The following is a 15,616-nucleotide window of genomic DNA, read 5'->3' as shown; positions in this document are numbered from 1 at the left end:
TCGAAGCACCCAGAACAACGCATCGACATGGTAACGCAGAGGCGGCGAGCCTAGTGAGAGGGGACGAGGCGAATGAGCGACGGACAGAGTGTGGAGGGAGCGCCTTCTTAACACGCGCTGGACGCGGCACGCCAAAACCAGCACGCTAGGCCGATTTTTCTACGCTCGCGCACTAGAGCCCCAAACCAGGCGACGACATGGCAGCTAGCATGATCTATGGCCGTCGGCCTTTTTTAAAAATTGCACGCGGATATGAAATGAATCGACGCGTTTGGCACACTGCCAACCAAATACAAAAAAAGGCAGATGGCCAACCCAAACGGATAAATGGGCCGGCCGTTTCGGTCGGCCCGTTGGAGTTGCTGGTCTAAATTACTCCCGCTGTAACCAGCCTTATCCATGTCCAGCAGCTGACGCGTGCGTCGGAAGCGTGGAGCCCACGCGACAAGACGCGACACCGGACAGGCGTTAAATGCATTCTCACCCTCTACTACTTCGCAACTCTGACAGGAAATCCAAAGGAAACCCTTGGGGCCCGCGCAGGCGGTGCGAGGCCTCGCCGCTGGCGCCTGGGCCCCGCACCCCCACGACTTAATTGCCCCAACGGTGTCCATCCTTCGCACCGAAGGAAAAGGCGTGATAAAAGAGGACTCTGGCACAAGAGCCTCGGCCGCACCCGCACATCGCCACTCTCCCACACGCCGCCACCACCGCCGCTGCGGCTTACGGCTACGCAGCTCTCGCGCCCCTCGACGCCGCCGCCGCCCTCCGAGGTTTCCGGCCGCTAACTTCGTCTCGTCTAGGATTGACCCGCTCCTCCGCACGATCGCCTACTCCTCCGCCTCCCCCCGAGGGTTTCCCCGCCGCCATGTCCGGCCTGAGCGCGCCGCCGTTCGACGGCCTCGCGTCGGGGCCCGATCCGTGGGACGTCGTCGTCAAGGTGATCCTTCTCCTGGTCTCGAGCCGTGGTTTTGTTTCGCCAGTAAGGGGATTATGTGCGAGGGACGGGAACCGCTTTTAGAAGGGTTTGTTCAAGGGGTCGGCTTCACGATTGCTGGTTGATTGGGCGTGGCTTAGGTGTGAGGTTGGGGTTTGCTCGCTGATCGGACGTATTTTACGTGTTTGGTTTTGTGGTTAATTTCTGCACCTTTCTTCTTAGTTTTTAGTTAAATAATCGATCTCTTACAATCGAATATGTGTAGAATAAAATTGATCACACAGGTTGTGCCATAAACAATATTTGAATACAATTGACGGGCACGGCCTTGCTCATGTTTGTTATTAAAATATGCACCTGACCCGGTTTTACTCCAAAATATGTTTGTCAGATCATGTTTTCTATTGAATAACTTCATGGATCAGTGCGTATTGTGCTTCTCTCTAGGATATAGGCGTAGCACAAAGTAATACTACATATTAGACATCTAACCTCAAATCTGAGCAATTAAATCCAGTTCATTGGTGGGTTAAAACTTAAAACTCATAATTTCTACTCCCTCCTTCCCTAAATATTTGTCTTTTTAGAGATTTCAAATGAACTAGCGCATACAGATGTATATAGACATATTTTAGAGTGTAGATTCACTCATTTTGCTCCGTATGTAGTCACTTGTTGAAATCTCTAGAAAGACAAATATTTAGGAACAGAGGGAGTATGTCAGTACTGGTATCAAATATTGTTTATGGCAATCTTGATTATGGGGTTAAGTGTATCATCGATGCATGTAATCACCAGTCAGCTGACCAGTCCTTTGTCCATCACATGTCATGGTAGTCTTGCCCTTCACTTTATGGCTCTTTGAATAAAGTTGTCTAGTTTGTTCTAGTTATTTTCTGATTGAGTATTCCCATGCACCAATCCTTCTGTATATTTTGTAACTTCATGACTTATTACGAGTTCAATATGGGTTGTTCTTTGATGATCTGAATTTTGTTTACATTTCATCTTCTTTCATAACGTGTAGTGAGAGATTGCTAATATTTCATCCATTAGGAGACCAATCTTATCTATGATAGTTTTCGGTCTCTTGTATAGGCTGCCGTCAGCTCGTCACATAAGCTAAATTGGTTCACATAGACTCTTATGGTTAATAATGTTTTGACTCTCGTATAGGCTATTGCCACATAAGTTAAATTGGTACATTTTCTCTCTGTACATTTGTGTAAATTGTGTTCTCGTTATGGCCCTTACCTAATTGGTAGAAGAGAAGAAATTATGATCAGTCTTTGTACATCTATAATCTAGAACCATAAGACTTGCACTATGATTGAGTAGTTTATTCTCTTACTTAATTGGTATGGAAGAGAAGAAATTATGATTAATGCAACCATTCAGTTTGAAATCAGCACCTCAGTTGTGCTCCGGTAATCACAATTCCTCTAGCATATCGTACTGCTGCGAACGTAACTGAAACTAATTATGATCTATCTTCTTATGTTACTTATCAGATGAGCATGACTGTCTGTACCATATATTACCATCACCATATGCTTTCTGAGTATTGATCCTTTCGATAATCCTTTGACTTTTGTAGTATAAGGACTAGTGAGTTCCTCAACCATTTTTTGGACCTGATCTCCTATAGTTAGCTATGCATCAAGGTCGTGTAAAAATTTGTTGTGCTTTGGATCATTATTATGTCCTCATGGTTTACGTGTCATATGATCTAATTGTGTTCTATCGTAGCGTTCTCATTTCTCCCTTCTCAATATTCCAGGTCAAATATGGTGACACACTTAAGAGGTTCAATGGTTATGTCAACGGAACGCACTTCACTTTGAATCTGTCTGCTCTCCGTTCCAAAATTGCAAGTGCTTTTAAGTTTGCCCCTGATGCTGACTTCATTCTCACTTACACTGATGAGGATGGGGATGTTGTTATGCTGGATGATGACGAGGACTTGCATGATGCAGCTATCCATCAGAAATTGAACCCTCTAAGGATTAATGTTCAGTTAAAGAATAGCCACGCTGGGGCATCTCACATTAACCGGCAGGATTCAAGCCCTAAACCTCTTGAGGCCACCACTCAGGATCCGATAGCTCAGATCAAATCTGTTATTGATGAAGCTTTAAAGCCCATATCAGAACCTTTGAGATCCACTGCAAGGGAAGATCCACTAGCTCACTTAAAATCAGCTCTTGATGAAGCTATGAAGTCTATCCATGAGCCAGTTCCTGAATCCCTTGCAAAACTGTCACGTGAAGTACTTGATGCAGCACCACCACAATTAACTGATCTGATAAAACCTTTCGTGAACTTGATCACATCAACCAACAGTAGCCAATCTGCTGGGCATGCTGAGAGTTCACCTGGCTCCTCCAGGGGTGTGCAGCAAGCACGGGTTGATCTCAAAGCTGATGGTCAGCCTAAAGTTGAGGCAAGTTTGGGTTCACGACCTTTGAATGAACGAAACCCTGTATCATCTGAGACAGGAGGTCTTAAGAGTGTGTTGGTTGAAGTTCCCGCTGCAGTCATCACTGAAGCCTCTCAAGGCCACCAAGGATCGTTATATCCTTCTGTTGAGGATTTGCTGTACACCTCCAATTCCGGTGGTAACAGTTCTGGTTGCAAGGATATGACTGATGCTCAAAGTAAGGGGAAGTCTGTCATGCCCTCTGCTGAACCACTCGCTCGTAACACTGTTCCCAGTTTTCGTCCAAGTCATCCAAATGCATCTGGAAATGAATGGTTCCAGACACGAAGATCGGTGGATGGATGGTCCCAGCCGAGATCCATTTGGCAACCTGAAACTAATGTCAAACCAGCTAGTGATCCTGGATGGCGTGTTCCAATGTATAAAGCGCCTCACCCATCCCCACCAGTTCCCCATGCACCCTTGGGCTATGGACATTCTCCACAATTTCCTTACCCTGGCCGTCTGCTATCTGCTGGGCGTCTGTATGGGAATCTTGGTAATAACAGTGAGAGGTCACCACGAATTTCACATAGGTGGATTCAGTGTGATGGTTGTGGAGTTCAACCAATTGTTGGGCCACGCTACAAGTCTAATGTGTAAGATCTTCTTAAATGCAACTACTCTCAGAATTAAATTATTTGTCATAGCTATTTCTTGGTGTCCTTAATCTGACGTCTTCTGTCTCTGCCGTCAGGAAAGAAGATTATGATCTGTGTGATACCTGCTTCTGTCGTATGGGCAGTGAGGTTGAGTACACAAGAATAGACAAGCCGATCCTGCCACACAAGTTATCTCGGGACCCTAATTTGGTGAGTTGCTTTATAGTTGGTATAATAAGTTGCTAGGTGAAATTGCTAGGTGAAAGGTAATGGAGGTGCTCTGCCCTTAAGTAGGAGCTGATCAATCTTGAAAGCCTTCAGAGACTAATTTGCTGCAACTGGGCCTACTAGTAGATTAATTATATTCTTTATTTCAGTGCCGGAAAATCCATTCACGTGCTCCAATGAAGTCAAAGCGTGAGAAGCTCGAAAGCCGCTTCATTTTGGATGTAACGGTGCTGGATGGCACACTTATGTCACCTTCAAGCCCGTTCACTAAGATTTGGCGCATGCACAACAATGGGTCTATCATGTGGCCCTTGGGCACACAGCTAATTTGGGTGGGTGGAGATCAATTTGCACTGCAGACCTCTGTCCCACTAGAGGTATAGTTACCATGCATATTGTTTGAAGCTCTGCTATGAATTGCATGTTAAGGCTGAATATCAGCTGTGATAAAAAAAAAACTCCCCAGTTCTGAGTTGGTATAGTTGTGCAGATTCCATTGAATGGATTTCCGGTGGATCAAGAGATGGATGTTGCTGTTGATTTTGTGGCACCTGCAAGGCCTGGGAGGTATATATCTTACTGGAGACTGGCATCACCTTCTGGTCAAAAATTTGGTCAGCGAGTTTGGGTTCATATCCAGGTTGGGTATCCTACCATTTCTTTTTCGTATGTGGATGTATAATCTAGATGGTTGCCTTTGTTTTATCACCTTAATCCTGAATGCATCTGCAGGTGGAAGATCCATCTTTTGTCAGTGACAACAAGACTGCTGCTGTTAACTTGAATCAGCCTCAGGAAAGCAACATCACAAACACAAGTAGTCTGCCTCAGGAAAGCAACATGACAAACACAAGTAATTTGATTGATGTCAACATGGAGCCTGCTAACCAAGTCCTAGATGAACATGTCAACGGCACTAGAATGGAACTGCTGGAGCCTTCGATATACCGTGAAGCTGCTGAGCCCAAGAAATCCCCCTCAGCATTTTCAGCAGCTCCTCCATACCCCATGGTCGATGTTCCGTCATCCAGTGAAAATGCAGCTGCTTTTGTGCCAAGTGTTACTGTACTTGCACCTGAAGTCATTCCGAGACCTGCTGTGACTACACCTGCTGATGTGCCCACAAGTTCGCTTACTAGTATCCCTGTGGATCTACCTGTAGCTGCAACCACACCTGTGGATGTAGCATCTGCGCCGCTTGACATCGACAGTCTTACAGAAGAGAAACTGCTGCAGGAGCTGGAGGAAATGGGCTTTAAGCAGGTTGATCTGAACAAGGAGATACTGAGGCAGAATAAATACAACCTGGAGCAGTCCGTGGATGATCTGTGTGGTGTCAATGAATGGGACCCTCTGCTGGCGGAACTGAATGAAATGGTAAGATACATGCCCTACTCTGGATTTCGTTGAAATGATGATTGCTGTGGCAAGCTCCTGAGCCTAGTGCTGTTCCTCTTCCAGGGATTTGATGACAGGGAGACGAACAAGGAGCTGCTTGCCAAGAATGGAGGAAGCATCAAACGAGCTGTGATGGACCTCATCGCCAGGGAGAAGAAGGACAAGTGAAGATCGTGTGCTCTCGAGCACCTAGTTATCTATATCTCGTTATCTATGCGTAAATAATGAGACGAGTGGTACTGCTGTTGTGCTGCTCCACTGTGTCTCGTGGTTTGCTTATGAACTGCTGTGAAGCGTGTTGTTGGTGTGACTTTGTGTGCGGTGTGAACTCTATTATGTTGTGACCGTGGTGGGTCAGCTGCGTGTGGTTGCTGTAATGGCCTTAGTTGCTTTGTTCCTACTATCGTGACTGGAAGACCTTCTATGTGGATTTCACCTATATTATGTGGGTTTCACCTCAAAGTGCCTCTTCTATTTTGTGTTACGTTCGCATCTCTTATTAGGATGTACAGTAGCTAAAACTAGAAGTTTGTACCAAAGGGATGTAGCTAAATTTTTGAACATTTTCAACTAAGGGGAGGGCAACACCAATGAATTGCCGACATATCCGCAAAATCATGCTTGTTTGCCCGCAATGCTTGTTTGCCGGGTCGGTAGTATTTGTATTAGACTGGTCATAGCTAGTGAGCAGTAACTTGGTACGGAGAAAATAATTGGCTTTTCACTATGTCATCCTACCGCATAGAGAATTGACACGCATGGTGGTGACATGGCGCGCAAGAAGAGCTATCCATGTAGATATCTTTGAGAGTCCCTAAAATTCTTTCCTCAGAACTCCGGTGTTTTTTTTCCGACACATCTCAGAACTCCGGTGTTGCTTAAGAATGCTAGCGCGTGGCCTATAATTTGGTTGCCTCCATCAAAGGGTTGACGCGGCAGTCTCAAGAGAAGGGTCCCATGGTGCAGCAACGGCGGTATGCCGTGACCATGGTGGAAATTTCCTGGGAGCTTCAGCGATCACTTTTAGATTCATCGCAGAATCAACTTCTCTCGAAGCTTTGGCTATTCGAGAAGGGCAAGCATTAGCAGTGTTAGGAATTAATTAGTAGATTAATTAGCACATGCTAATTAATGAATAGTCATTAGTAAAGGGGTGTGTTCAACCCCAAACAGTCATGTCCCTTCTCTCTTTCTATTGCCAATAGGCACCTGTGGAGCAGGCATCTCTTCTTCCCACCTCTTCCAGATGTATATACACTTGAGAATCAATGGAAACCAGGACTGATTGTTCTTTCGCTTTCAATCTCGTTTTACTCTGACACGTTATCAGCACTTTGCTCTGCCAAAAACGAGAACGCCAAGCAACTCGCTTCCAAGGCTACAGGAACGACGAGCGAGGCGGCCAACTCCAGTGCCCGACGCCCGCGGTGGCTCCCGACTCCCACGACTACGCGCCGGCAGCCCGGCCTCCGCGCCGTGCCCCTGCGCTCCTCCTGTGGCTGCGCGTCCCCGCGCTTCTCCCGTGGCTGCGCCGCGCCCGGCCGCGCTGCGCCCCAGGCCACGGCCTCCGCGCCCCGCGCTCGTCCGCCCGGCCGCCGCGCCCGGCCGCGCTGCGCCCCTGGCCACGGCCTCCGCGCCGCGCCCCATCTGGAATCGCCCTTGTGCCGATGCGCGCCGCGGTGGATGTGGAAGACGCGCTCGCCTACGTCTCCGCACCAACCAGCGCCTCCGGCGTGATTAGACTTGGAGCAGGGATGGAGGCCGCCGACGCAAAAACCACGCCGCAGCCGGAGATGTCCGCGAGCTCGTGCGGCCACGCGGAACGGCGCTTCGGCCGCGCCGTCACTGCCATCGACCGCCGCTCCGGTACGTGGGCTCCGGCGAGCCTCGGCCTCGCCTGCGCCTCGCCGCAGGGCCCATGGCCGGAGGACGCGGCCCTCCACGGCTTGGCGCGGTGCTTGTTGCTGAAGGCTTCAATCTCCCTGTAGCGGCGGTGGCTTCTATGTGTAAAGCTAACCCCAAATCGATTGATTCCTTTGGGCACGGAGAGCACAATGATGGTCAGGCCACCCGCTGTACCACAAATTTACATTGGAGGTTGATCTCTCCATCTCACATTTACAATATGTAAATGATTATTCCATATATATTCTATGGAAGTGGGACATGTTTAATGTATTTGCTTTTTAGCAATCCCTATAACCCGTCTTATTGGTACAGTGATGTTGTTTAGCGATTGAGATTAAATTTTCTCGCACAATAATATTGATTTGCGATTGAGAATTATTATTCTCTCGCAAAACAATCTTATTACAATTGAGATCAATTTTCTCTCATAAATTATTAGTTCACTTTGCTAAATTATCTTGCAACTTGATACAAGATCATCTCATTTTAATTTGAGGTCTATACAATTCAAGTTTTTCACTTGAACATCAAGTTTGCAACATCATTATTATACACTACATTAGTAGTATTTTTCTGTTGAGTACCAAGATGTATTCCAAATCTGTTGATGTAATACATTTCCACGTTTATCACGTGTTGAGATTAATTACGTCCATTTGCAATAGAGTTTTTTAATCTCTTGCAAAGATAAATTCAATGCCTCTGCAATATTGTTTCTCCATTGAGTATGAGGTATTCCGGAATATTTCTATGATGTATCTATTTCCATGTTAACCACATGTCGAGATTAATACGTCTATTTACAATTGAGATCTTCAATTTCTTGCAAATATGGATGCAAAATTCAAGGTGTTTTCTTCAAATTGATGTATTGGGATCACAAGGTAGTGTGTAGATCTATTGGTTTGATTATCACCACTACTTGTTAAAGCCTACATTTTGTAATTTGACATTATGATTACTTTACAAAGTACTCTCCCATACATTTTACTAAGTCATGACATAAGGCATTAAGAGAGAGTATCTACTGGTTTCATCAGATTATACTCCCTAGTGCTGCGAGATCTACTCCCTTTTTGGAGAGTATCTTCAAGATGCCATACTTAGCAATTTGAGATACACACTATGGTGCAAGCCACCTTCTTGAAATCATTACAATATTAACCATGATGGTTTTTGAATTTTCCGATGGTAAATTAATTATCTCTGGTTTGCTCCTATAAGTAATTGATGGCTAAGTAATTTGAGGCTCTTGCCCTCAATGGCCACAACTTACTTAAGTGGGTCATGGACATCAAGATCAGTCTTGCATCCCATGGCATAGCGGGTGCAATCCAAACCACGCCAAACGGGACGCAAAGGACCTCATGGGTAAAGGTTTGAAACTCACTTCAAACCTTCAATCTGACACCATCATGGAAGTCAGTTGTTTGCATGATGTTCTTCTAGAACCGAGCAATAAAATGACTATCCAGCTGTCACGGGACCCTATGAGCACGGAGAACATGACGGTTGAATATGCATTGACCGACATGTTTGGAGACTACATTTAGTCCCTCAATCTCCTTAGTGATCTTTTTATTTATGTCCATTTCTGATGTTCTAGTATGAACATAATTATTGTTGTCATCATATATTGTATATCACAATATATTGTATCAGCATTTTGGTACAAATTCATTTGTATGTATTCTACATATTTGACAGTGATTTTCTTGAGAATGTTCATGTCTATATAGATTTCAACGGGGGTCAATCTGATGAAAGATGATTTGTGCCATGTGGACACATGTACCACAAACTCTATACTCAGGGAAGTGAAATGTTTCCACTCTCATTGAGAGAAAGGAGATATTTTAAAATCGCTAGACGCGATGAGGTATTTGTTGGCTCAACTCGAGCCATATTTACTATCCCTATGGGTACTCGAGTAGGATCAAGGATGCATTGTCGTGTCTGGGTCAACTCATATCCTACTAAACTATAGAGATATCCGTCAGAATAGTTTTCATAGCGAAACTTATGATGACAACAAAGAGGAATATCTTCTCTTTACCATATGCAATGGATATGGCAAACACATTATATATGTATCATCATGATTGCACTACACATACTACAAAACCCGTAGCACATGTTGCGTACATGATAGTTTTCTAGAATGTCTTTTACATGACAAACTTGGCATGCTCGCCTTGGTCATCAAGACATTGGGTTGAAATAGAATCTATCAGCAATTCCATTTGTTTATGATTATTATGATGCTAAATTCTAAACATTTTTAGATTTTATGTGCACTACATGTGAATCAGGGAAGCTAATTTTAAGGCTCGTGCACCTTAAAGTCTACACTGAACCACTCGGTCTCCTTGGACACATCAAGTCAAGGTAAGTGGCTCTTCCTAACCATTGACTAGACTATTCAGGTATTCGATGGTTCTAAAAGACACATCTATATGATGGTCTCAAGTGTGCTTTATCCACATAAAACCATTGGCTCATTATCCTGAACATCAATTACAATCAAAATTGAATGGACAACGTTGTGGAATTCTCCTTGCGTGACTTCACTATGGCCCTAGGATTGATGTTTAACACTTTGTCCTATATGTCTAGACTCAAACTGGTTTAGTAGAATCCTTTATCCAAAGAATTAAGCTCATTCCATGATCTTAACCTCATAATTGCAACTTACCAACTTTACGTTGGGGTCATGCAGTTTTACACGCTCATGACCAAACTGCATAATGTCATTCCCCTCTATCTTTGATACGTGGAAATCTACCAAGTATTTCCCATCTGCGGTAATTCGGTTGAATACCGATATCACCACCCCGACATACATCATTGGCCCCTCAACATATATTTGGGATCTATGTGAGGAATAACTGTATAACCGTCAATACTGTTGGAAATATGCCCTAGAGGCAATAATAAAAGTGTTATTATTATATTTCTTTGTTCATGATAATAGTCTTTTATTCATGCTATAACTGTATTATCCGGAAATCGTAATACACGTGTGAATACATAGACCACAATATGTCCCTAGTGAGCCTCTAGTTGACTAGCTCGTTGTGATCAACAGATAGTCATGGTTTCCTGGCTATGGACATTGGATGTCGTTGATAACGGGATCACATCATTAGGAGAATGATGTGATGGACAAGACCCAATCCTAAGACTAGCACAAAAGATCGTGTAGTTCATTTGCTAGAGCTTTGCCAATGTCAAGTATCTCTTCCTTCGACCATGAGAGCGTGTAACTCCTGGATACCGTAGGAGTGCTTTGGGTGTATCAAACGTCACAACGTAACTGGGTGACTATAAAGGTGCACTACAGGTATCTCCGAAAGTATCTATTGTTTTATGCGGATCGAGACTGGGATTTTTCACTCCGTGTAAACGGAGAGGTATCTCTGGGCCCACTCGGTAGGACATCATCATAATGTGCACAATGTGACCAAGGGGTTGATCACGGGATGATGTGTTAAGGAACGAGTAAAGAGACTTGCCGGTAACGAGATTGAACAAGGTATCGGTATACCGACGATCGAATCTCGGGCAAGTACAATACCGCTAGACAAAGGGAATTGAATACGGGATTGATTAAGTCCTTGACATCGTGGTTCATCCGATGAGATCATCGTGGAACATGTGGGAGCCATCATGGGTATCCAGATCCCGCTGTTGGTTATTGACCGGAGAACGTCTCGGTCATGTCTGCATGTCTCCCGAACCCGTAGGGTCTACACACTTAAGGTTCGATGACGCTAGGGTTATAAAGGAAGTTTGTATGTGGTTACCGAATGTTGTTCGGAGTCCCGGATGAGATCCCGGACATCACGAGGAGTTCCGGAATGGTCCGGAGGTAAAGATTTATATATGGGAAGTCCTGTTTTGGTCACCGGAAAAGTTTCGGGCGATATCGGTAATGTACCGGGACCACCGGGAGGGTCCCGGGGGTCCACCAAGTGGGGCCACCTGCCCCAGAAGGTTGCGTGGGCCAAGTGTGGGAGGGGACCAGCCCCTAGGAGGGCTGGTGCGCCCCCCACAAGGGTGCAAGGCGCAAGGGAGAGTGGGAGGGGGCAAACCCTAGTCCAGATGGGCCTTAAGGCCCATATTGGTGCGCCTCCCTCTCCTCTCCCCCCTTGGCCGCCTCCCCTTTGCCATCTAGGGCTGGCCGCACCCCTTGGGGGTGGGAAACCCTAAAGGGGGCGCAGTCCCCCCTTCCCCCTATATATAGATGAGGTTTGGGGCTGCCATACACATGAGTTCTATCCCTCTTGGTGCAGCCCTACCTCTCTCCCTACTCCTCCTCTCCCATGGTGCTTGGCGAAGCCCTGCTGGATTGCCATGCTCCTCCATCACCACCACGCCGTTGTGCTGCTGTTGGATGGAGTCTTCCTCAACCTCTCCCTCTCTCCTTGCTGGATCAAGGCGTGGGAGACGTCACCGGGCTGTACGTGTGTTGAATGCGGAGGTGCCGTCCGTTCGACACTTGATCATCGGTGATTTGAATCACGACGAGAACGACTCCATCAACCCCGTTCACTTGAACATTTCCGCTTAGCGATCTACAAGGGTATGTAGATGCACTCTCCTTCTACTCGTTGCTGGTCTCTCCATAGATAGATCTTGGTGACACGTAGGAAAATTTTGAATTTCTGCTACGTTCCCCAACAGTGGCATCATGAGCTAGGTCTATTGCGTAGATTCTTTGCACGAGTAGAACACAAAGTAGTTGTGGGCGTTGATTTTGTTCAATATGCTTACCGTTACTAGTCCAATCTTGTTTCGACGGTATTGTGGGATGAAGCGGCCCGGACCGACCTTACACGTACTCTTACGTGAGACAGGTTCCACCGATTGACATGCACTTGGTGCATAAGGTGGCTAGCGGGTGCCAGTCTCTCCCACTTTAGTCGGAACGGATTCGATGAAAAGGGTCCTTATGAAGGGTAAATAACAATTGGCATATCACGTTGTGGTTTTGCGTAGGTAAGAAACGTTCTTGCTAGAAACCCATAGCAGCCACGTAAAACATGCAAACAACAATTAGAGGACGTCTAACTTGTTTTTGCAGGGTATGCTATGTGATGTGATATGGCCAAAAGGATGTGATGAATGATATATGTGATGTATGAGATTGATCATGTTCTTGTAATAGGATTCACGACTTGCATGTCGATGAGTATGATAACCGGCAGGAGCCATAGGAGTTGTCTTTATTTATTGTATGACCTGCGTGTCATTGAAGAACGCCATGTAAACTACTTTACTTTATTGCTAAACGCGTTAGTCATAGAAGTAGAAGTAGTCGTTGGCGTGACAACTTCATGAAGACACGATGATGGAGATCATGGTGTCATGCCGGTGACAAGATGATCATGGAGCCCCGAAGATGAAGATCAAAGGAGCTATATGATATTGGCCATATCATGTCACTACTCTATTTGATTGCATGTGATGTTTATCATGTTTATGCATCTTGTTTGCTTAGAACGACGGTAGTAAATAAGATGATCCCTTACAACAATTTCAAGAAGTGTTCTCCCCTAACTGTGCACCGTTGCTACAGTTCGTCGCTTCTAAGCACCACGTGATGATCGGGTGTGATGGATTCTTACGTTCACATACAACGGGTGTAAGACAGTTTTACATAGCGAAAACACTTAGGGTTAACTTGACGAGCCTAGCATGTACAGACATGGCCTCGGAACACGGAGACCGAAAGGTCGAGCATGAGTCGTATAGCAGATACGATCAACATGAAGATGTTCACCGATGATGACTAGTCCGTCTCACGTGATGATCGGACACGGCCTAGTTGACTCGGATCATGTAATCACTTAGATGACCAGAGGGATGTCTATCTGAGTGGGAGTTCCTAAGATGAACTTAATTATCTTGAACATAGTCAAAAGACCTTTTTGCAAATTATGTCGTAGCTCGCGCTTTAGTTCTACTGTTTTAGATATGTTCCTAGAGAAAATATAGTTGAAAGTTGACAGTAGCGATTATGCGATCAGTAGAAAGCTTATGTCCTTAATGCACCGCTTAGTGTGCTGAGCCCCAAACATCGTTTGTGGATATTTCGAACATCGAACATACACGTTTTGATAACTACGTGATAGTTCAGTTAAATGGTTTAAGTAGAGGCACCAAAGACGTTTTCGAAATGTCACGGAACATATGAGATGTTTCGAGGGCTGAAATTGGGATTTCAGGATCGTGCCCACGTCAAGAGGTATAAGACCTCCGACGATTTTCTTAGCCTGCAAACTAAGGAGAGAAGCTCAATTGTTGAGCTTGTGCTCAGATTGTCTGAGTGCAACAATCACTTGAATCAAGTGGGAGTTGATCTTCCAGATGAAATAGTGATAGTTCCTCCGAAGTCATTACCACCAAGATGCTAGAGCTTCGTGATGAACTATAATATATCAAGGACATATATGATGATCCTTGAGATATTCGCGATGTTTGACTCCGCGAAAGTAGAAATCAAAAGGGAGCATCAATCGTTGATGGTTAGTAAAACCACTAGTTTCAAGAAGGGCAAGGGCAAGAAGGGATACTTCATGAAACGGCAAATCAGCTGCTGCTCTAATGAAGAAACCCGAGGTTAAACCCAAACCCGAGACTAAGTGCTTCTGTAATAAGGGGAACAACCACTGGAGCAAGATTACCCTAGATACTTGGTGGATGAGAAGGCTGGCAAGGTCGATAGAAGTATATTGGATGTACATTATGTTAATGTGTACTTTACTAGTACTCCTAGTAGCACCAGGGTATTAAGATACCGGTTCAGTTGCTAAGTGTTAGTAACTCGAAATAAAAAAAGCTACGAAATAAAAGGAGACTAGCTAAAGGTGAGCTGACGATATGTGTTGGAAGTGTTTCCAAGGTTGATGTGATCAAGCATCGCACGCTCCCTCTACCACCGAGATTGGTGTTTGCGTTGAGCATAGACATGATTGGATTATGTCTATCGCAATACGGTTATTCATTTAAGGAGAATAATGGTTACTCTATTTATTTGAATAATACCTTCGATGGTCTTGCACCTAAATAAATGGTTTATTGAATCTCGATCGCAGTGATACACATTTTCATGCCAAAAGATATAAGATAGTAATGATAGTACCACTTACTTGTGGCACTGCCATGTAAGTCATATTGGTGTAAAACGCATGAAGAAGCTCCATGTTGATGGATCTTTGGACTCACTCGTTTTTGAAAAGTTTGAGACATGCAAACCATGTCCATTGGTGTTTACGCATGAAGAAACTCCATATAGATGGATCATTTGGACTCACTTGATTTTGAACCACTTGAGATATGCAAATCATACCACATGGACAAGATGACTGAAAAGCCTCGTTTTCAGTAAGATGGAACAAGATAGCAACTTGTTGGAAGTAACACATTTTGATGTGTCCAGTCCAATGAGTGTTGAGGTATGCAGTGAATATCGTTATGTTCTTACTTCACAGATGATTCGAGTAGATGTTGAGAATATTTACTTGATGAAACACAAGTCTGAATTATTGAATGGTTCAAGTAATTTCAGAGTGAAGTAGCAGATCATTGTGACAAGAGGATACAATGTCTATGATATGATCATAAAGATGAATATCTGAGTTACGAGTTTTGGCACACAATTAAGACATTGTGGAAATTGTTTCGCAATTAATACCGCCTGGAACACCATAATGTGATGGTGTGTCCGAACATCATAGTTGCACCCTATTGGATATGGTGCGTACCATGATGTCTCTTATCGAATTACCACTATCGTTCATGGGATAGGCATTAGAGACAACCACATTCACTTTAAATAGGGCACCACGTAATTCCGATGAGATGACACCGTATGAATTATGGTTTAGAGAAACCTAAGTTGTCGTTTCTTAAAAGTTTGGGGCTGCGACGCTTATATGAAAAAGTTTCAGGTTGATAAGCTCGAACCCAAAGCGGATAAAATACATCTTCATAGGACACCCAAAACAGTTGGGTATACCTCCTAATTCAGATCCGAAAGCAATATGAATTGTTTCTAGA

The 15,616-nt window shown here is 44.6% G+C and overlaps 1 protein-coding gene across 1 annotated transcript; it reads left to right on the top strand.

Annotated features, from left to right (window-relative positions):
* Nucleotides 1-626: 626 nt before the first annotated feature.
* On the top strand, nt 627-6,106 carry LOC100286392 (protein JOKA2). The gene is made up of 7 exons (XM_044547325.1): nt 627-940; nt 2,718-4,015; nt 4,114-4,228; nt 4,396-4,623; nt 4,737-4,886; nt 4,979-5,623; nt 5,708-6,106. The coding sequence occupies exons 1-7, from the start codon at nt 869-871 to the stop codon at nt 5,810-5,812; spliced, it is 2,613 nt and encodes an 870-aa protein (XP_044403260.1). The 5' UTR covers nt 627-868; the 3' UTR covers nt 5,813-6,106.
* Nucleotides 6,107-15,616: the final 9,510 nt, after the last annotated feature.

This window comes from Triticum aestivum, chromosome 6A (assembly GCF_018294505.1).
Source record: "Triticum aestivum cultivar Chinese Spring chromosome 6A, IWGSC CS RefSeq v2.1, whole genome shotgun sequence".
In the NCBI taxonomy this organism is placed as follows: Eukaryota; Viridiplantae; Streptophyta; class Magnoliopsida; order Poales; family Poaceae; genus Triticum; species Triticum aestivum.
Note: the sequence above shows the minus strand (reverse complement) of the source record. Positions and strands in the feature narration are given on the sequence as shown.